General features: G+C 42.0%; 3 protein-coding genes across 5 annotated transcripts; 2 read left to right on the forward strand and 1 right to left on the reverse strand.

Moving 5' to 3' along the window:
- Positions 1-31: 31 nt before the first annotated feature.
- LOC121593217 (GDP-mannose 4,6 dehydratase) lies at positions 32-1852 on the reverse strand. The gene is made up of 2 exons (XM_041915411.1): positions 1546-1852; positions 32-1456 (listed from the first exon to the last, which is right to left on the reverse strand). The coding sequence occupies exons 1-2, from the start codon at positions 1615-1617 to the stop codon at positions 440-442; spliced, it is 1089 nt and encodes a 362-aa protein (XP_041771345.1). The 5' UTR covers positions 1618-1852; the 3' UTR covers positions 32-439.
- A 911-nt stretch (positions 1853-2763) lies between these two features.
- On the forward strand, positions 2764-6680 carry LOC121594316. Of its 3 annotated transcripts, none has more exons than XM_041917430.1 (3): positions 2764-2837; positions 5109-5321; positions 5390-6680. In XM_041917430.1, the coding sequence occupies exons 2-3, from the start codon at positions 5250-5252 to the stop codon at positions 6578-6580; spliced, it is 1263 nt and encodes a 420-aa protein (XP_041773364.1). In that variant the 5' UTR covers positions 2764-2837; positions 5109-5249; the 3' UTR covers positions 6581-6680. The 3 variants fall into 3 exon arrangements, with proteins under 3 accessions (XP_041773364.1, XP_041773365.1, XP_041773366.1); XM_041917431.1 differs by lacking the exon at positions 2764-2837 and adding an exon at positions 4722-4961; XM_041917432.1 differs by lacking the exon at positions 2764-2837 and having other exon boundaries at positions 4978-5321; positions 5390-5957; positions 6030-6680.
- A 9223-nt stretch (positions 6681-15903) lies between these two features.
- On the forward strand, positions 15904-21252 carry LOC121592639 (ADP,ATP carrier protein 1). The gene is made up of 3 exons (XM_041914274.1): positions 15904-16184; positions 17053-17549; positions 20749-21252. The coding sequence occupies exons 1-3, from the start codon at positions 16022-16024 to the stop codon at positions 20992-20994; spliced, it is 906 nt and encodes a 301-aa protein (XP_041770208.1). The 5' UTR covers positions 15904-16021; the 3' UTR covers positions 20995-21252.
- The last annotated feature ends 488 nt before the right edge of the window (positions 21253-21740 follow it).

A 21740-nucleotide genomic window follows, 5' to 3' on the forward strand; every position in this document is an offset into this window, starting at 1 on the left:
ATTAACTAAGAATAAGCAAACTCGAGGTATGTATAGTTTTGTTCACTTTCGATAATTTATTACTAGCGAGAGCTATTGGATAGAGAAACTGATACAATTTAAAATATTGCCATGGAATATGCGCAATTGTGTTGTTGTCCGAATTCCCGATTACGCCTAGTGGATTAATTTGTTCATTTTTGGCTAGTTTTGTCCCCCGATAATGCGCTTTTAGTGGATAGCAGTGATAAAATAAAATGCGCCAATGGCCGCTATATCCACTCTTTGAAATACATGCAAACCCCACTGTGGTTAAAATAAAATCTTCCCCAACGGGGTATGAAACCCTGCGGTGGCTTTCCATCCCGTGTGTCACGGACCAAATACTGACCTTCGATAAAGTTAACACGTTAGAAAAGAAGAAACGCTCAATCGATGTCTCGCGCCTCCCCCAAACTGCTTAGGCCGATGGGTTGTTCTTCATCAGCTGTATGTCCGCCGCCATCATGTCGGCGATCAGCTCCAGGAATGTTACCTTCGGCGACCAGCCCAGCTGTGCCTTCGCCTTGGACGCGTCGCCCAGCAACAGGTCGACCTCGGTCGGGCGGAAAAACTTGGGATTGATGCGCACCCGCACCGTATCGGTGCCCTTCTCGACCCCCACCTCATCCACTCCCGTCCCTCGCCACTCGATCTCGCGCCCAATGTACTGGAACGCCTGCTCCACAAACTCCCGCACCGAGTGCGTTTCGCCCGTTGCGATCACGAAATCTTCCGGCCGCTCCTGCTGCATCATCAGCCACATCGCCTCTACGTAATCCTTCGCGTGGCCCCAGTCGCGCTTCGAGTCGAGATTGCCCAGCTCCAGGTACTCCTGCTGGCCGAGCGAAATCTTGGCCACCGAGCGGGTGATTTTGCGCGTCACGAAATTCTCCCCCCGGCGCGGCGACTCGTGATTGAACAGGATGCCGTTGCAGGCGAACATGTCGTACGCTTCGCGATAGTTGATCACAATCCAGTACCCGTACATCTTGGCACACGCGTACGGCGAGCGGGGATAGAACGGGGTCTTTTCGTTCTGGGGCGTCTCCGCCACCTTGCCGTACAGCTCGGACGTCGATGCCTGGTAGAAGCGGACCGTCCGCTCCTGCCCCACCGTACGGATGGCATCGAGCAGCCGCAGCGTACCGACCGCATCCACCTCGGCCGTGTACTCGCTAAGATCGAACGAAATCTTCACGTGGCTCTGGGCGGCCAGATTGTATATTTCGGACGGGCGTACCTGGGCAATGATTTTCACCAGCGCGCTGCTGTCGGTCATGTCGCCGTAGTGCAGCTTCATCTTGCCCTCCCGGTGCGTGCGCGGATCCGCATACAGATGCTCGATGCGCGACGTGTTGAACGTGCTCGCGCGCCTTATTATGCCGTGCACCTCGTAGCCCTTGTCCAGCAGAAATTCCGCCAAATATGAACCATCCTGCGGGGTTTCGAGGGGGATTATTTAGAAGAAGAAAGAATTGTGACACCTATTATAGGGGAGGAGAGTCAAGCACTTTAGCTACTCACTTGACCCGTAATGCCTGTTATCAGTGCCACTTTCCTATCGACCGGATTCGTCACTGCCGCTTCGCCCTCCATGCTTAGTGGACTAATTTAGTACGATAAAATCACCCGACTGTGTTTGTGTGTTATTTGCGCTTCTGCGGCAATAAAAATGCTTCTGCGGAATGGCGTGTAAGTATGGGTGCGAAATGGAATTTGCCAGCAGCTTGCGAGCGGGGACCGGCTTTTCCGATGCCTTTTTCGTAGACCAGCTCGCTGTGACGTGTATTTACATTTGCTGCCGTTTGTTTTGATAGCACAGCACAGTGGATTTCCAGGTCACCATGCGGGTTGACAGGCGTAAGGCCCAAAGAACATTTGATAAGGTTTTTTTTTTCACCGGCTTGCATAATTCGATTTTTAGGACACGCAGTAAAATACGAAATTTAGCTTAGTTTGTGAACATTTCATAAATTTAGTAGAAAATAAAAGAAATTGAAGCTAATTGTACAATCGCAACGTACCGGTGCAACTTATTTTTGATATCCATCAAAGGCGGACCTTTTCTCACTCTGATATTTCAATGGCTTGTCTATAACCAATGGCAATGGTTCAATGGCTTGTGTATTTATTTATTTTTTTATCTTCTACAAACCATCATTTGGCAAGCATTTTTCCGTAAAATTCCTTTTTTGTTGCAGCGTAAAAAGCTTTTTCACGCTTACATAACAAATCCAAGCACCCAAAGCCGCCACTATAAACCGCCGCCAGCAATCAGTGTGGCCAGATTATTTTGGCGGTTTTCGGTAGGCGCAACAATATTTTATCGGTAGTTTTCGGTAGGTTAAAAATCGAAACTTAACTCGAGTTAAAAGAAGTGAAAGCGAAAGAAGTGTTAAGCGGGATGGGGGGGGGGGGTACTAATGCGCAATATGAAAGTTCCATTTCAAAAGAATATGCATCCTTTACCTAGGATATGGATTAGATTTGGTTCAGCGGTTACACAAATGAAGGTCTTTCTGAAGTGTTGATCTGAAAATTGTACTAGGAATTTTAAGCCAAAGAAGGACTAAGATGCATATTTTCTTCTCAACGGTGGTAGGTCTTTTTCTTGGGCCTCCACGCGACCTTAGAGCATGTCAATTTGCTCTGAAGCACTTCACCTCCTAATATCCATACACCTTGGCTACCGTCGCAAAAACGTCAAAAACGACCGTCGCCAGCGCCTCCAAATCGTTGCGAGTTTCCCTCGCTGGCGACGTCGGTTTTCAGTACTTGTGACGTCGGTTTTGATGTTTTGCGACGGTTTTGCGACGGTAAATAATTTAATCAATTATTTTAATGATTACCCTGCTAGCAAAGAGAATGAAAAAGTGTGCGACTTTCAGGCGAGGGGCATGTAGAAGCAGGGAGAGACGGTTGGAAATACACGGAATTACGCAGAGGCGCGAGCGTGTTTTGGTTTCCACACAGTTTTTGCACTCACACAATTACACATGTGTGAATGTGTGCGTTCACTTTCAGCCTGCGCGCTCAGTTTGGTTTTCTCGCAGCGGCATGCTGGTATCGGTGTCTCGCTCGCACTTGTGCTGCATGTTCGGGGAGAATCGGGAAGGAAGGGGTACGAGGAAAATACAATGAAACAGCGCGAGCGAGCGTTCTTTTCAGTGAGAGCGCCTCGTGTATTCCCAAATAGCCAGAATTGCTTAAGCAGCTCATTTTGGCACGCTAAAGATCGCTGCTCTAATTCGCCTTTTGCAGTAGATAAACAGCATCAAAGTTCTATGTGGGTCTTTCAAACAGCGCCTAAGCAGCTTCCTTATGCCACGATGCCAGGTATTATTTTTCTTTGTGTTTTATTTTCAAGCAAGCGTCATCGATAAAATAAACAACAAGATTTGTTTCGTTTAAACACATAGGTATATTTTTAAATCCTTTGTATTGATGAATTACACAAAATTTTACACAATTTACTGATAATTCACAATCACTTCACTCAATATTCATTCTTCAATTAACGGATCTAACTTGTGCAGTAGCAATGAGATTATTGGCGGCGTACGTCTTTGACACTTTGACAAGAGCCACCTTGTACCGATGTCATGCATTAAAAGCTATAAAGTTCCACCAAGTTCAGTACCCTTTCTTAACAAGCCTTCAAGTTCCACCATGAACCCTACACATAGTGCTAATCAGCCGCAAAGTTCCAAAGAGTACCATGTGCCTGTTAAAAAGCTCCATAGTTCGGCAAAGTACCGCTTCATCTCTTAATCAGCCCCAAAGTACGACATCGGAACGATTTTTCGTTAATCAGCCCTAAATCAGCTATAAAGTACGAGCTGGCTATTTGGGTTTTAAAGGCATGCAAGAGAGCACCGGTCTGGTGGTACAGTCGTCAATTCGAACGACTTAATAACATGCCCATCGTGGGTACAAGCCCCGAATAGACCGACCCCCCATAGGTAGGACTAACTACCCAAATAGCCAGCTCGTACTTTATAGCTGATTTAGGGCTGTTAAACGAAAAATCGTTCCGATGTCGTACTTTGTGGCTGATTAAGCGATAGACGGTACTTTGCGGAACTATGGAGCTTTTTAACAGGCACATGGTACTTTTTGGAACTTTGCGGCTGATTAGCACTATGTGTAGGGTTCATGGTGGAACTTGAAGGCTTGTTAAGAAAGCGTACCGAACTTGGTGGAACTGTATAACTTTTTAATGCATGACATCGGTACGAGATGGCTCTTGTCAAAGTGTCAAAGACGGACGCCGGCAATAATCTCATTGTTGCTGCACAAGTTAGATTCGTTGATTGAAGAATGAATATTGAGTGAAGTGATTGTGAATTATCAGTAAATTGTGTAAAATTTTGTGTAATACATCAATACAAAAGATTTAAAAATATACATATGTGTTTAAGCGAAACAAATCTTGTTGTTTATTTCATCGATGACGCTTGCTTGAAAATAAAACACAAAGAAAAATAATCCCTGGCATCGTGGCATAAGGAAGCTGCTTAGGCGCTGTTTGAAAGACCCACATAGAACTTTGATGCTGTTTATCTACTGCAAAAGGCGAATTAGAGCAGCGATCTTTAGCGTGCCAAAATGAGCTGCTTAAGCAATTCTGGCTATTTGGGTATCCTGCTATGCCCAAATAGCCAGAATTGCTTAAGCAGCTCATTTTGGCACGCTAAAGATCGCTGCTCTAATTCGCCTTTTGCAGTAGATAAACAGCATCAAAGTTCCAGACAGGACTTTCAAAAAGCTGTTAAGCAGCTTCGTGTCATGGATTTGCAAGAAAATTTGCCTTAGCGTTTTGTTGTCAAGTAAGACTACATAACCTCAAAAAAAAAGGCGCGCTATCACACTTGTCAGGCATGGATTGTGTGAATGTGTTGGTGTGTTGGGTTGATGTGAGCTTTCTTCTGATATTCATTGTATGTATGTGCTGTATATGCTTAATGTGTTAAGTTAGTTTGATGTGTGTGTTATAGTTATAGTTAGAATTTAGTGTTATTTGTCTTTATTAGTGAGTTTTGAACAGTCGACCTCCGTGTCTATGTCATTTCCCTTTCCTATGTTAGCTATTTGCCCTGATGTCTCGATGTAACATCAAATAGCTATAAAAATAAATTCACCCATCCGAAATCATCACAACATTGCAACCACATAGACAAACTGCAGATATTCGTTGAGTCTCAGAAATTCCTGGAACAAAACCAACAATGTATTTCCAAACGACAACCCGTACCATTCAGGCAGAACACACAGGGCAGAAAGGCAGCAGAAAATCTACGGTGAGGTTGAACGAAAGATTTTTTTTGTATTTTGTTGCATATCTAATTCCAATTGATGACTTTTCCAGGCATACGTATCTATTTCCATCATCATAAATATAGTCTGGAAAATGCCTTTTAACATCGTTGAAACTGTAGATGGTAGAGGCCACAAGGAGCTGTTGGCCGTCCCTGAAACATGGATTCAAGGAACAAGCAAAGGGATAAATTACCTTATGTGGCCAAACGTCCGGCGAGCCGATAGTTTAAACGCGCTTTTACTAGATGATTCAAGCATGCCTTCTAATTCATGGGAGAGAATAATGTGCAAGATAAAACGTACAGGACTGGAAACAATCGCACAAGCTAATCGCATTATACAGGATATGTGTTTGGTTTCATCAACGGATTGTAGTGTTGTGCACGAAGAAAAGTTATGCAAACCTAGAAAGACGAAGCAACATGCTTTCAAACCAGACAACAGATTTCAACAAATGTTAGTTGAGGAACAGCCAAAAGAAGAGAGTAACGAGGCCATAGAATGCTTGAATGAAGACAATTCAATAGAATTTGAGGAAGAGGAATATTTGGAAAAGGATGAAACTAGCAGTGAAGTTGACCAACTTAAACTACACGATTCGGAACCTGCAAATCTCAGTACGAATGATCGCTTGGATAGATTAGAAAATACTTTGTTTATTGTATTATCAAAATTAAATATTCTTGCAGACAAAACAGTGATTACCACACCTGAACTTTCTCCTAGTATTGACGAACGATTGGAAAAATTAGAAAGAGCAATGTCTACAGTTTTGGCGAAATTGGATATTCTTCTAGATAAAACAGTTATTCCGGTATCCATGCGTCGCAAGAGAAATGACATAGGATTTCAAGTGGTCAGTAGCATAGAAGAGCTGTCAATTTTAGAATCAAACTTGGCCCAACCAGATTATTTCAATGAAGTTTCGTCATGGTTAGAACATAACATATGGGAAATCACCCCCGAAAATAGGATGATAGAAATTTTGGATCTAATTTTTTCAAAAAAATTTTTGACCCTCTGTAGTTGGACCGGCATAGGTAAGGGAAAAGAAAAAGTTCCTATGATGACACATAAAAATATTCTTGAATTATTTAGACTTCATGGCAGCACAGAAGAGGCTGTGGTCACCGATAAAGTTTTGGCTCGTTTTTTTATGAAAAAGCTCAAAAATGCAACAAAACGAGCTTATTCGAAGGGATTGCGAAAAAGTACACAGCACAAGTTCGAATCTGTTTGAATTCATTGTTTTGTTGTATAACAATAAACTATGTGAATTTATTATTTCAATGTATGAATTAAAGGAATAAAAACATAAAGATCGGGTGTCCTGGTTTGTACTGCAACTATCTTGCATTTGATATCGTGAAAATTGAACGTAGTTTCCGCCCCTGACAAAGTTGATAATTTCCCAGCATAAATATTTAAAGCAGATGATTTGATAGGGTATTCAAAATAATCCCATTGCTTCAGGACTTCTCTGCCATGAAAGCTATGTAAAGAGGAAGAATTAGAATCTAATTTAATGAACCGGACAATTTTTTTCTGTTTCGTCAATACCCAACCATCGCGATCGTTGTCTTGCATTTTAAAATCTATGCTATTAGTGTTTTGTGTTTCTCCTTTGTACTGATAAAAATTTTCCAGCTCCGATAATCTGTTTATAATTTGTTGAAGCTCTTGTCGTCGACCACGTAGTAGGTTTTTCAGAACTTGTAACAAATTTTCAAACGGGTAAGTTGACAAAGTAATTAACGGTCCGAAAAAAAAACACTTCATCGTACACATGTAAAAGATTGTGCACATTACTTGTGAGAAATTTGTCTCCATAAACATTACTGTACTGGACAACGAATTCTTTTAACATTTCGTTTGCAACATGCCAATTATTTTTATACACGTTTGTTGATAGCATTGTAATAGAGCAAAACAGTAGCAAGAAGTGGTTATATACATAATCCGGTAAAACATCTTTAAGCACTACTATTCCGGCATAATGCAAGAATGAACTAAATTCTGTTGCTTTCCAATATTTTAGTACGTTCAGACCTCTAAATGGTCTGTGTATTTCTGATGGAAGTTTGATGCGTTGCAACAATTCCGAAATTTCACTGATGGCAGAAGCTGATAATTTTGCATGCAATCCTAGTGTACCATCTCTCCAACCTAGAAGCAATCTTCGCTGCACTCCCAAATCTATCAGGTGTAACCTATCTGATACAATTATGTCTCGAATCATATTCAAAAATGGAATTTCAAGCAATGGGCTACATTTCTTCTGATGTTGTCTATACCCAAATAGCCAGAATTGCTTAAGCAGCTCATTTTGGCACGCTAAAGATCGCTGCTCTAATTCGCCTTTTGCAGTAGATAAACAGCATCAAAGTTCTATGTGGGTCTTTCAAACAGCGCCTAAGCAGCTTCCTTATGCCACGATGCCAGGGATTATTTTTCTTTGTGTTTTATTTTCAAGCAAGCGTCATCGATGAAATAAACAACAAGATTTGTTTCGTTTAAACACATATGTATATTTTTAAATCTTTTGTATTGATGTATTACACAAAATTTTACACAATTTACTGATAATTCACAATCACTTCACTCAATATTCATTCTTCAATTAACGAATCTAACTTGTGCAGCAGCAATGAGATTATTGTCGGCGTCCGTCTTTGACACTTTGACAAGAGCCATCTCGTACCGATGTCATGCATTAAAAAGTTATACAGTTCCACCAAGTTCGGTACGCTTTCTTAACAAGCCTTCAAGTTCCACCATGAACCCTACACATAGTGCTAATCAGCCGCAAAGTTCCAAAAAGTACCATGTGCCTGTTAAAAAGCTCCATAGTTCCGCAAAGTACCGTCTATCTCTTAATCAGCCCCAAAGTACGACATCGGAACGATTTTTCGTTAAACAGCCCTAAATCAGCTATAAAGTACGAGCTGGCTATTTGGGTATGCTTTAGCTCGGAAATTCTTATCTGTGCGCATTTTATGATTCACCCCTTTAAAAATAACAGTATGTGAATCATGGTTGTATTCTCCGTGGCATGTGCATTTCAAGCAACTATTATATCCATTGAAATTTGTCACTCCTGTAATGATAAATATTGATTGATGATATTTAAACCTAAAATTCATGTTAGCTTTGTTATTTTGTTACCTTTTAGAAAACATCTAGCTGGAGAATCAGCTATAACTGCTCGAAGTTTGATTGCAATGGTTACACCATTGATGGTTGTTCCTTTCACCAATATTCCCAAATAGCCAGAATTGCTTAAGCAGCTCATTTTGGCACGCTAAAGATCGCTGCTCTAACTCGCCTTTTGCAGTAGATAAACAGCATCAAAGTTCTATGTGGGTCTTTCAAACAGCGCCTAAGCAGCTTCCTTATGCCACGATGCCAGGGATTATTTTTCTTTGTGTTTTATTTTCAAGCAAGCGTCATCGATGAAATAAACAACAAGATTTGTTTCGTTTAAACACATACGTATATTTTTTAAATCTTTTGTATTGATGAATTACACAAAAATTTACACAATTTACTGATAATTCACAATCACTTCACTCAATATTCATTCTCCAATTAACGAATCTGACTTGTGCAGCAGCAATGAGATTATTGCCGGCGTCCGTCTTTGACACTTTGACAAGAGCCATCTCGTACCGATGTCATGCATTAAAAAGCTATAAAGTTCCACCAAGTTCGGTACACACTCTTAACAAGCCTTAAGGTTCTATCATGAACCCTACACATAGTGCTAATCAGCCGCAAAGTTCCAAAGAGTACCATGTGCCTGTTAAAAAGCTCCATAGTTCCGCAAAGTACCGTCTATCTCTTAATCAGCCACAAAGTACGACATCGGACCGATTTTTCGTTAAACAGCCCTAAATCAGCTATAAAGTACGAGCTGGCTATTTGGGTTATCTTTAATTCTTCAACCAATTTCTTCAAATATTCATCCGCATTTCCCGGCTTGGTATTGCCGCAAAAAATCCCAGCAATCATTGGACGAACATTGGGCATATCATGTATATTGAAGAGAATCGGCCAAAACTGGAGACTGCTACTTTTGTAAAGAGGTAAACCATCCACAAATAAATTGAGCGACAGTGTTTCGAATGGTGGTCCCTGTTTACTAAATTTTAGAGTTAGATATTGATTATAACCAAAAAAGATATATTATCTTACCAAAAGAAGGATGAAAGACATTTTTGGATTCCATTATACCAAAATTGACCTCCATCAATCTTTGTTATTTCCGCCGGAGTCCTCTTTGTACGAAGCAGCGTTCTAGCATTTTCTGGAAGGTTTACTGAGTCGATATTTGATTTTAATAACTTTAACATCATGTTTATGGATTGATGTGGTTGGTTGGTGTATAAAGCCCAAAATTGCATTCCTTCTTCAAAGTCCATAGTGTCAAACTCATTAGAATCCGTTGTTACAGCCCCGTATTCATCTTCAGAATCTGAACTATCAGAAGATTGAACATCTGCAGCAGTAATTATCCCTAACAAAAAAGAAAAAAATATGCTTTTAGAATATGTATCTATATTCTGTTCTAACGCGACAAACCTGTAGTACCAAATATTTCACTCCCAACGGAGTTGTTCACATTAAATAATGACCGCTTTATACTGTCGCGTTTTCGATATATTTTTCCAGATCTTTTTAAAACGCGCGAAAACATGTTTGTTTGTGTATTCCGTTAATAATTTTTCACTCAGGTGATTTACGACGCCGTCATTTGACAGATGATAATATTTTGGTCAGTTTGCCAGCAAAGTTCCATAGAGTACCGTCTTTCAGTCTTAAATAGCTATGAAGTTCCACCAAGTTCGGTACGCGTTATTAAAAAGCCTTAAAGTTCGATCGTCAACCCTGCAGATAATACTAATCAGCCGCAAAGTTCCAAAGGGTACCGTGTGCTTGTTAAAAAGCTTTATGGTTCCACCAAGTACCGTTTCATGTCTTAATCAGCCACAAAGTACGACATCGGACCGATTTTTCGCTAAACAGCCCCAAATCAGCTATGGAGTTCAAGCTGGCTATTTGGGTGGTAGCAATAAGTCACTGAAAGCCAAGCCCACTTCACTAGTGGGTACAGGCAGGCCTTGAGCGGCAGCGACTGTTGTGCCAAAAAGAAGAAGAAGAAGGAGGAAGAGAGCGCATTCTCCCTGTGGTAGCACTCCTTCCGCCATTCATTAATTATCAGCCCAAAACAACAGACTTCGGATCCGATCTTGGGCCGGATCCCCACCGTGTGTTTCTAGCTTCCCCTCGTCTGTAAATTTCATTCTCTTTGTCTGTCGGGTAAGCTTTAACCGCCGACAGCGAGATTCAAATTCAAATTTAAATGATTTTCTTTGACGAAAAATTCTCGGAATCCACGCAACTGACATTTTCTACTTATTATGAACATTAAATTTTAACAGATAAAAATAAAAAGTGCCAGGCAAACAACCCTACCAGCATTAAACGGCTTTGAAGGCATTCAGAAGGCATTTACCCAAATAGCCAGCTCGTACTTTATAGCTGATTTAGAGCTGTTTAACGAAAAATCGGTCCGAAGTCGTACTTTGTGGCTGATTAAGAGATAGACGGTACTTTGCGGAACTATGGAGCTTGTTAACAGGCACATGGTTCTCTTTGGAACTTTGCGGCTGATTAGCACTATGTGTAGGGTTCATGATAGAACTTTAAGGCTTGTTAAGAGTGTGTATCGAACTTGGTGGAACTTTATAGCTTTTTAATGCATGGCATCGGTACAAGGTGGATCTTGTCAAAGTGTCAAAGAGAGACGCCGTCAATCATCTCATTGCTGCTGTACAAGTTAGATAAGTTAATTAAAGAAGGAATATTGAGTGAAGTGATTGTGAATTATCAGTAAATTGTGTAAAATTTTGTGTAATTCATCAATACAAAAGTTTTAAAAATATACATATGTGTTTAAACGAAACAAATCTTGTTGTTTATTTCATCGATGACGCTTGCTTGAAAATAAAACACACAGAAAAATAATCCCTGGCATCGTGGTATAAGGAAGCTGCTTAGGCGCTGTTTGAAAGACCCACATTGAACTTTGATGCTGTTTATCTACTGCAAAAGGCGAATTAGAGCAGCGATCTTTAGCGTGCCAAAATGAGCTGCTTAAGTAATTCTGGCTATTTGGGTAAGGCCTTACCCTACCCGCAAAATTCCGTTAAATGCCTTCTAATCGCCTTATAATCGCCGGCGAATTGAAGGCGATCAGCAGTGCATTTAGCAGTAATTAAATGCCTTTGAAATATGTCATTGAAAAATTTCACTTTTAATTTGAAATTTGAAATTGCAACTGTCAAAAGAAAACCTTACAAGCGTCTTCGGCACTGCGCTGTTGTAGTGTTCCCAGATATGTGCGTGAGATTCGATAGCACGATTTACATGTTATGTTCTCTTGCGTTAAGCTCTGAGCTATTTCACTTAATTAAATATGGTCTGCATTATTCGGTTGTTAAAGACCAACCCGTTGAAAGGTATTAATATATCAAACTTATTTCGATAACTCTAGTAAAAGGAGAAATAAGATACATTTTTCTCCCATCCTGATTATGAAGGGTAAACATAGTCATTATTATGTTTTTTAAAAAGGTGTTTTTAAAATTTTGCTTCACATAAATTTGATTTGTTCTAATTATAGCAAGAAAATATTAATTTAAAAAGAAATAAACACAGAAAAAAGATAATAAAAATTAGGATTTGAACACACGCTTTCTCGGTTCGGAACTAAAAGCGTTGTCACTACTCTAGTTGGCAGTTACATTAGTGAGGGTGCAAAATCAGTATATAAACAAGCTAAGATGGCGGCAAGTTATCTGCTCTCGTTGAATCAAAAAGTTGAAAGATTTCGAAGAGATCCCGTTTCAGCCGTGAAAGTTTCGGTTGAAATCTTTATTCGTCTTCTAAGGCGACTAAGGTCTTAAATGCCTTCTGAATGCCTTCAAAGCCGTTTAATGCTGGTAGGGTAGTCGCCTTAGAAGGCGAATTAAGATTTCAACCGAAACTTTCAAGGCTGTAACGGGTTCTTTTCGAAATATTTCAACTTTTTGATTCAACAAGAACAGATAGCTTGCCGCCATCTTTGCTTGTATATATACTGGTTTTGCACCCTTACTAATGTAACTGCCAAATAGAGCAGCGACATCGCTTTTGGTTCCGAACCGAGAAAGCGTGTGTTCAAATCCTGATTTTTTATGATCTTTTTTCTGTGCTTATTTCTTTTTATATTAATATTTTCTTGCTATAATGAATATAAACAAACTTTATGTGAAGCAAAATGAAAATAATACCTTTTTAAAAAACATAATAATTACTCTATCTTCACCCATCATTATCAGGATGGGAGAAATATGCATCTCATTTCTCATTTTATTAGATTTATCGAAATGAGTTTGATATATTAACACCTTTCAACGGGTTGGTCTTTAACAACCGAATAATGCAGACCATCATTAATAAAGTGAAATAGCTCAGATCTTAACGCAAGAGAACATAACACGTAAATCGTGCTATCGAATCTCACCGCGCGGCTACATGAGGTGAAATATACAGCAAAATGAACTATTTGACAGGCGAAATATCTGACGGATAAAGCATCACAGCAACCAGCTGATGTGCAATGTAAACAAATAATGTGCACAAAATCGTAATTGAATCCATTAAATAGCTTCAATATTGAGTACTTGGTTAATTTTCAGTCAACAGTTAATAATTTCTTCCAATTAGGGAATGTTCTGCTTGAGAAGATATTATTTTAAATAGAATTTCGAAAGCGGATGTTGTGTCTCCCCCAACCCTTTAGCTATACCTGTCAGATATTTCACCTGTCAAATAGTTCATTTCGCTATATATTTCACCTCATGTAGCCGCGCGGTGAGGCTTTATCCGTCAGATATTTCGCCTGTCAAATAGTTCAATTCGCTGTATATTTCACCTCATGTAGCCTCGCGGTCACGCTCATATCTGGGAACACTACAACAGTGCAGTGTTGAAGACACTTGTAAGGTTTTCTTTTGACAGTTGCAATTTCAAATTTCAAATTAAAAGCGAAATTTTTCATTGACATATTTCAAAGGCATTTAATTACTGCTAAATGCACTGCTGATCGCCTTCAATTCGCCGGCGATTACAAGGCGATTAGAAGGCATTTAACGGAAATTTGCAGGTAGGGAAACGTGCATCAGCGCGATAAGTAACAAATGAGGTTAGCAATCCTTGAAACAGCATCCCAACCCAAATAGCCAGCTCGTACTTTATAGCTGATTTAGGGCTGTTTAACGAAAAATCGTTCCGATGTCGTACTTTGTGGCTGATTAAGAGATAGACGGTATTTTGCGGAACTATGGAGCTTTTTAACAGGCACATGGTACTTTTTGGAACTTTGCGGCTGATTAGCACTATGTGTAGGTTCATGGTGGAACTTGAAGGCTTGTTAAGAAAGCGTACCGAACTTGGTGGAACTTTATAGCTTTTTAATGCATGACATCGGTACGAGATGGCTCTTGTCAAAGTGTCAAAGACGGACGCCGGCAATAATCTCATTGCTGCTGCACAAGTTAGATTCGTTAATTGAAGAATGAATATTGAGTGAAGTGATTGTGAATTATCAGTAAATTGTGTAAATTTTTTGTAATTCATCAATACAAAAGATTTAAAAATATACATATGTGTTTAAACGAAACAAATCTTGTCGATCGATGACGCTTGCTTGAAAATAAAACACAAAGAAAAATAATCCCTGGCATCGTGGCATAAGGAAGCTGCTTAGGCGCTGTTTGAAAGGCCCACATAGAACTTTGATGCTGTTTATCTACTGCAAAAGGCGAATTAGAGAAGCGATCTTTAGCGTGCCAAAATGAGCTGCTTAAGCAATTCTGGCTATTTGGGAAGCGCCACAGATTAAGCTTAAACGACTGAAAAATCAAATACAGCAATTATCCGCAGTACGCGATACTCTATATACGCGAATTCGCAGTAAGCGATTCCTCTATATTTGACAGCTCCATGTGTTTTTTCAATTATTTAAATTCTTTGAAATATGTTTCGTTCTTTTTGAATTTCCTTAATGTTCTAAAAGCATTTTCCATTAAATTTGTGCAAAAGATACCTGTTTTACAACAAAAACCATTAATTCACAACTCTGTGGCGATATTTTTCAACCCTCGAACCGGTAGTGTAAACTATTTTTGCATAGGAATCCGCTATACGCGAAAACTCGAGATACGCTATTGAGCTCGGTTCCGTACGATAGCGTCCCAAGTGCCACAAATCCACTAAACGACCACTAAACGGCTTCTAAACGCCTCAAATTCTCTACCTAAACGGAATATAGAAAGACTTCGTTTAGCAGACGGCAAACGACTCATGCATTCTAAAAATAGCAAAAAAGCTGGTGGCGCCATCTGTTTGTGGGATACCCAACCTGTGGAGCTTCCTCGCTTGGAGGAGAGCTTTCTCATTTCCTCTGTACTGTTGTATGGTTTCGCATTGAAGTTATGCATCGCTAGAACTAGAACGGCGATACAATTGTTTAATTACTAAAAACTCCAACGGAAACCACCAGTACTGAAGCAAGTGAGAATTGAGTTATGGTCGTTGGTGTTGATACCCACGTATCTGACCACACGACCATTCATATAGATTTTTGCTCAGAAAGTTAGAAGGCTATATAGGTCATTATAAGATGAAACTTGTCGAAACACATTGCAAGAAAAGGATAGCAATATAATGATGAGTTGTAATACGCCATCTATTGATCAAACCAATGAAGCTGTGAAGCTTTCATTTTTTTCCTATGGATATTCAATTTTCCAGTCGTTTAAGCTTAATCTGTGGCGCTTGGGGTATATCGGATAATGACTGTATCTGTGATTTTCGGTAGGATAAATGGAAAATCGGTAGTTTTAGCACCGACAAACCGACGTGACACTTCGAACAAAATGAGCTTCAAAAGTTGTCTCCTTATTTCAAATGAAAATACGTTAAACACTAGCGCCATCTCTATAATGATTCGCTTACTACACTGACACAGAGAAGAAACTGCTAAACCCCCTTTTTGTTTTTCTTCGCAAATTCCAATGCGTATTGTTTTATGTACTTCTCACATCTTTTGCATTGATTTGGAAACTTATAAAATGATTTTCCTGGGTGTTTTGTCCAATAATTCTCACAAAATCTTGCCTCACACTTCCTTTGCCATTTGTATTTAGAAAAGTTGTTTACATCGAAGCAGCAGTGAACAGAGTTTACTTTGACAGAAGTGTTCGCCTCACTGGTGAATGACAGTACTTTCGTGTGGGACACTTTTGTAACGCCAGTGTCACGTCGGTTTGTCGGTGGTTTTAGAGCGGTCATCTGTGAATTGGTTGGCATATAAAAAATCGGTAGGCATATACAAAATCGGTAGGAATACATATAAATCAGTATTTCTGGTCACTCTGGTAGCAATAGCTCGGCAACGTTCGGCAGTGTTCGGCCCGCGCGCTCGTTTCGATACTGCAAGTCGCAAGCCGTGGTGGTTCGCAAAATCTTTTCATTCTCTTGATTTGTGCCCTCCGAACGGTTAAGGCCCTCGATCGCGTGCTCCGCCGGGTTTTTTCTTACAGTTGCTAGCGTCACCAGACCAGATCCATCGAAAATGACCAAGAAGGCTGATCCCTATGGCTTCGCCAAGGATTTCCTGGCCGGTGGTATCTCTGCCGCTGTCTCGAAAACGGCCGTAGCACCGATCGAACGCGTCAAGCTGCTGCTCCAGGTCCAGGCTGCCTCCAAGCAGATCGCCGTCGACCAGCAGTACAAGGGTGAGTGTGTGTTTGGGTGTGTGTGTGTGTGTTGGGCAGAGACAGAAATTTGCCAGCTCTCGACCAAGCGATATGCGAGTGTGTGTGCGTGCATTAGTGCCAGTATACCGCCCCGGTACCGGGTCTCGGTCTCTGTGGGAGAAATGAACTTCGCAACGTGGTCTCGTGACGGAAGTCTTGAAGTTGGGAAAAAGCATGCCTGTTCGATGGCTTCAATGAAGCGCTTTTTCTCACCCGCCTTGAGCCCGCTGGAAATTCGATGGAAATTGCAGGTGGCTGGCATAATTGGCTTGTAGTATGAATGTGTGCGAAAAGGTAGAATAGACAGAGCACAGCAGCACACAGTTGTCGGCATGTATGTGCGGTTGTGTTGCCCCGGTCGCCATATTGATTTTTCTCCCTAACCCCGCGAGCATGGCTCAAGTAGTCGGGGAGAGGAACACGATGTTTCGCAACGAGCTCCGTTTCCCCCAACCAGCATTATGCTAGGGCATGGTGTGAAAATGAAGAAAACTAGAGCTTTTTCTTAACGATATATATCTGCATCATACTTATTTTGCTTAAAACTTTCAATGCTATAATGAAACTAGCTGTCGTTCGGGGATTTTGCACACTTCACGTGATACACAATTTTGTATGGTTATGTAACAGATCACAGGGTTCAGCCCTGGAAATATTCTAGAAGGATCGTCGGCGCGTGGTCCAAGGTTAGGGAATAGAGTGCGTACAATTTCTTGTTCTCAACCTTTTGGCCAGAACGGGGTTGCATAACGTACTCGCAAGTACCATTATTAACGATTTTTTCTTCTTTTCTCACCCCCCCCCCCCCCCCCCACCCCCACCCACAACAACCCCACTCAATCTGCAGGTATCGTCGATTGCTTCGTTCGCATCCCGAAGGAGCAGGGAATCGGTGCCTTCTGGCGCGGTAACTTGGCCAACGTGATCCGTTACTTCCCGACCCAGGCCCTGAACTTCGCGTTCAAGGATGTGTACAAACAGGTGTTCCTCGGCGGCGTCGACAAGAACACCCAGTTCTGGCGCTACTTCCTGGGTAACCTCGGATCCGGCGGTGCCGCTGGTGCCACGTCGCTCTGCTTCGTGTACCCGCTCGACTTCGCCCGTACCCGTCTCGGTGCGGACGTTGGTCGCGGTGCCGGCGAGCGTGAGTTCAACGGTCTGCTCGACTGTCTGAAGAAGACGGTCAAGTCGGACGGTATCATCGGTCTGTACCGTGGATTCAACGTGTCCGTTCAAGGTATCATCATCTATCGTGCGGCCTACTTCGGTTGCTTCGATACTGCCAAGGGAATGCTGCCGGACCCGAAGAACACCTCCATCTTCGTCTCCTGGGCCATCGCACAGGTAAGTGGTCGGACTTATGTTTCTCAGCAATAACACAATAGTACGGTACTGCGCGTGTTTTGCGCGTTACATAACCATTTCCAATCGATCGCGCAAAAAAAATCGGACTCTGGGCGGTTGTTTTGCTCAGTTGCCACAGTTCGATTTGTGACAAATGGGGCTTCTCGCGATTAACGACATACAGACGGAGGAAGGAGCACGTTTGTTTGTTCGTGACCTGCACTGTCCTCCGGTTCCTTCAACACCGCGAACCACTCATTAACGCTAAGGGGGAAGAACTCTGGGTTTCTAACCGTGTGTCAGCACTGGGCTCCACTACAGCCGCTGTGCGTAGGCAGTACACGGGGTATACTGGGGAAGTGTAGCATGTGCTCGGGGCCTATCAAATTGTTTTCAGTTGTGGCCATTGGCTCGGATTTCGCTGATAAGAAGGAAGCGAGCATAGTAATAGTAAGACGTATTTCTCCCCGATTGATGACTTTGCTGCACACCAAAACACATGTGCCTGGTTTGACAAACGTCGTCGTACGGCGGCCTCTCCTCCAGCAGAGTGGGAGCAGCAGGAGAATGTCGTTTTGACATTGAAATTTCTTGCAAATCGCTGATGAAGATGAATGAGACGCATTTAAAAAGTGTGCTTGGTTGTTACGTAAAAGGCGGACGAGAGGGAAACATCGTTGAAATACTATCTTAAATTCGAATTCTGAGGTTTCTTCACTTTGCAGCTTTTGTTCTTATCAACACCGTTGTGTAACATTGGCTGGTGGTAGGATTAGGGGTGGAAGAAAAAAAACGGCAACGGAGGAAGTGCGACTGTCAAACGGTCAAGAAGATTGGTGAATGACGCGCAGGTCATGACGCAAGTGTCAAAAACTGCTGCTGCTACAGCAAAAGAACACCATCCCCAAACAAACGATTCCCCCCACACTTTTGTACGTAAATCAAAATTACAGATATCGGTCAGAGTATTTTTTTTTTAACTGCACCATGTAAAAATGTCACCTGAAAACTGAAAATGCGTATGTTCTAAGACGCACACACTTGCATAACAGCGGCGTTTTACTCCAAACCACCACCACCCAATGGTTATACAATCCTCCGCCCCAAAAACATACGCACATGTGTGTGTTGTGTAGTAGGCCCCCCATAACAACCGTCACAGGTTGCCTCGTGCTTTCATCTCATATTGTCCCGGTTATATTTAGAGCAAAGGCCACCTTGTTTTTTTTTTCTTTTACCGTTCCTCCCGGTTTTCCGCGTACTGCTGTTAAACTTTTCTTTCTTAGAAGAAAATGCGTTTTTCTTTTGCCCCTACTTCTCGCCTACTTGCTTCATTGGCCGCCGTCCGATGGCTGCAAGTGGAAAAGGGGTAGTGGGTAAAGATGTGTTCTATTGCACAGCGCAGAATGGCAGCGCGTCAAGCCCTCGTTACTCGTTGCCGCCAAGGTCGGATCAATTGATGGAGAAAATCGACGTCAACGAGCGAATGGTTTGCACCTCTAGGCGTAGGTTTCCTCTAGCCGCTGTTACGCGATGCGGCTATACGAACGATACTTTGTGCATTTGGAATATTTCTGAAAAATCACATTTAAATGAATTGTTTTAGTTGTAGTTTACTAATTTGGTCATATTTCCTACTCATCTTTAAAAACAAATATGACAAGAAGACTACACAAATGTTAAACATTCGTCGCATAGCATCATGTGGCCCTTTAGGTATCTCGCCTATGGCCCTATCTCGAGGGCTTTACATTCGCAAAAGACAAGGCTGCAAACAAAGTGTGTTGTGGCACATTTCTAACGCGAACTCTACAAACTGTTCGACCCATCATCACCCCAGGGTTGAGAGTGAAAGATTTCGAAACATTTACCACCACTGTGTGGCGCGTGTGTCGCCCGTTTTCTTTTCTCTCTGCCTATGCCATCTTGAAGAGGTTTTTTAGTGTTCTTGTTGCTTTCTTTTTAAGCGTTAAACAAGAATGGCGAGACGCGGAACGTCGTCACAGCTTCGTAGCGGGTATTTATAGGAAACAGAGAAACCTCCTATCGCCACTTGGGAATAGACCGGTGTTGGTATATGATGAGGAAAGGCCCCCCAATCCGTTCTATCCACATGCACGTTGATCGCTATTGATTCAAATACGCGATGCCATTAACTCATTAAGCTTCACTTCGTGGATCCTTTTCATTTGTACAACAATTCTTAATTAGAAGAAATTCCCTTTAATCCTTGTTTTTTTTTGCCACAAAAACCCTTTTTTCGCTTATACTTATGTAACACACCGGTGTGTCCCATTTACAATGAGCGCGCACTGTGTGTGTGCCCGTGCCCGTAAATGTGACGTAACGTATCATTTTGTCCAGAGTCTTGGCCCCTCACTGAATAGCCTTGAACAGGCACGAACAGCAGCAGCGCGCCGGGTTGGTTTGGTCAATCGATAATTCTTTCACTTCTTATGCTGTTGTGAATGTTGCAAATATGGTTTAATTTTCGATCAAATAAGTAAACGATACTTCAGAAACAACCTGCCTTTACAGCAATCACATGATTAGTTGGCGGAATCCCTTTCTCCCCTCGTGCTGCTAACACCTCTCTTTCGTCATTTGTTTTTTTACTGCATTTGAGTGGAGCCGCTGTTCTGGTGACAAGGGTGTCCGCAGTCTGGGTTGTTATCACTTATCAGCTGCGCAGGGCCACCGCTTTTAACTGGTGTGAATAGGAGCGAGCTCTATGTTAGCCTTGAAAAAAAAAATGGTACGGCTTTGCCCGCAAAAGGGAAGATAGCAGCAGCAGCAGCACGCGTGGCAATAACGACTACGGCAAACACAACGTGACACAGCGCATACCTTTTAGAGGACGGAAGATCTCTCAAATCCGCAGACATGTGATGCGTGTTGTGTGTTACATATGTGTACCTTTGGAATTAGGAGAGTGTTTGATTAATCGTGATAAAAGTTTGAAGCGATCACTACTATATGAATTGGTTGCAGCCCTAGTGGGCGTATCAGCTGATTTCGAAAAATCAATAATTTGCAACAATGATGGAATGAACTTAATTCAGTGTTGGGGATATTTGAGCCCATCTTAAGCCGATCATGGAAATGGATATGTAAAATGTACTACTACTGTGTTAAACCGTGAAAAAACTACTGTCAACAAATAATGCTAACCAAAACGTTCTTTTCCTCTTTCACTCAGGTGGTGACGACGGCTTCCGGTATTATTTCGTATCCTTTCGATACCGTCAGACGACGCATGATGATGCAGTCTGGCCGTGCCAAGTCGGAGGTGATGTACAAGAACACGCTCGACTGCTGGGTGAAGATCGGCAAGCAGGAGGGTTCCGGCGCGTTCTTCAAGGGCGCCTTCTCGAACGTCCTGCGTGGTACTGGTGGCGCTCTGGTGCTCGTATTCTACGACGAAGTTAAGGCCCTGCTGGGTTAAGACGGGGAACAGCACGCACCTTAGTGTAATTAGTTATGTCCAGCCAGCCAGAACAGCAGCAACAGCAGCAGTAACATCAACAACAACAACAACAACCATTATAATAACATCCAAATCAACACACACTTACCGGTAGCGATCGGCCTTGGGTGCTGGTGCTGATGGGATTGATACCCTTTAGCCACACAATCACAGGCGATTGCCGCCAGTAAAAATGATGTATTTGCAAGACAAAATTAACTGTTACAAAACCAATAACCCTTCGCTGTCTCGCTCTCTTTCTCTTGTACTCACTTTTTCTGTATTACTTTACTGTTCCGAATAACCGACAAGCTACTAGATACCGCTATGCGACGTACGCTTTTTAGAAAAAGGAGCAAAGGAGGGAGCCTTTCGTGTTTCCTCTCTCTCTCTCCGGGAGATGAGTGTGAGCGGCGGACCCGGGGGGTAGAGACAGTGCGCTGTTTCTTGCATATTCTAAGTCGAAGAAGCGGAAAAGTTGCGTTGTTTTATCATCATATTGCGCCCTTCCTTTGGTTCCGCAGCACGCGGTGCGTACCAAGGGAAGAAGCCAGCACTATTCTAACATCCTGGACGACAACTGCTGCACACGCAATGCAACCAACCACAACAATTATAGTCGGGTTAAAGCGATAAAAAGCAACCGATTGCGATCACGAAAACAGAAATAGATTCGAAATAATAAAATGGGCCAACCATGAAATAACACGAAGTTTTTTTTTTGT

The sequence above is a fragment of the Anopheles merus genome, chromosome 2L (assembly GCF_017562075.2).
Source record: "Anopheles merus strain MAF chromosome 2L, AmerM5.1, whole genome shotgun sequence".
In the NCBI taxonomy this organism is placed as follows: Eukaryota; Metazoa; Arthropoda; class Insecta; order Diptera; family Culicidae; genus Anopheles; species Anopheles merus.

Coding starts and splice junctions, on each gene's coding strand:
- LOC121593217 (XM_041915411.1), bottom strand. CDS start 1,617: ATGGAGGGCGAAGCGGCAGTGACGAATCCGGTCGATAGGAAAGTGGCA. Junction 1,457..1,545: donor TAACAGGCATTACGGGTCAA/GTGAGTAGCTAA, acceptor GAAACCCCGCAG/GATGGTTCATATTTGGCGGA.
- LOC121594316 (XM_041917430.1), top strand. CDS start 5,250: ATGTATTTCCAAACGACAACCCGTACCATTCAGGCAGAACACACAGGG. Junction 5,322..5,389: donor AAGGCAGCAGAAAATCTACG/GTGAGGTTGAAC, acceptor TGACTTTTCCAG/GCATACGTATCTATTTCCAT.
- LOC121592639 (XM_041914274.1), top strand. CDS start 16,022: ATGACCAAGAAGGCTGATCCCTATGGCTTCGCCAAGGATTTCCTGGCC. Junction 16,185..17,052: donor CGTCGACCAGCAGTACAAGG/GTGAGTGTGTGT, acceptor CTCAATCTGCAG/GTATCGTCGATTGCTTCGTT. Junction 17,550..20,748: donor TCTCCTGGGCCATCGCACAG/GTAAGTGGTCGG, acceptor TCTTTCACTCAG/GTGGTGACGACGGCTTCCGG.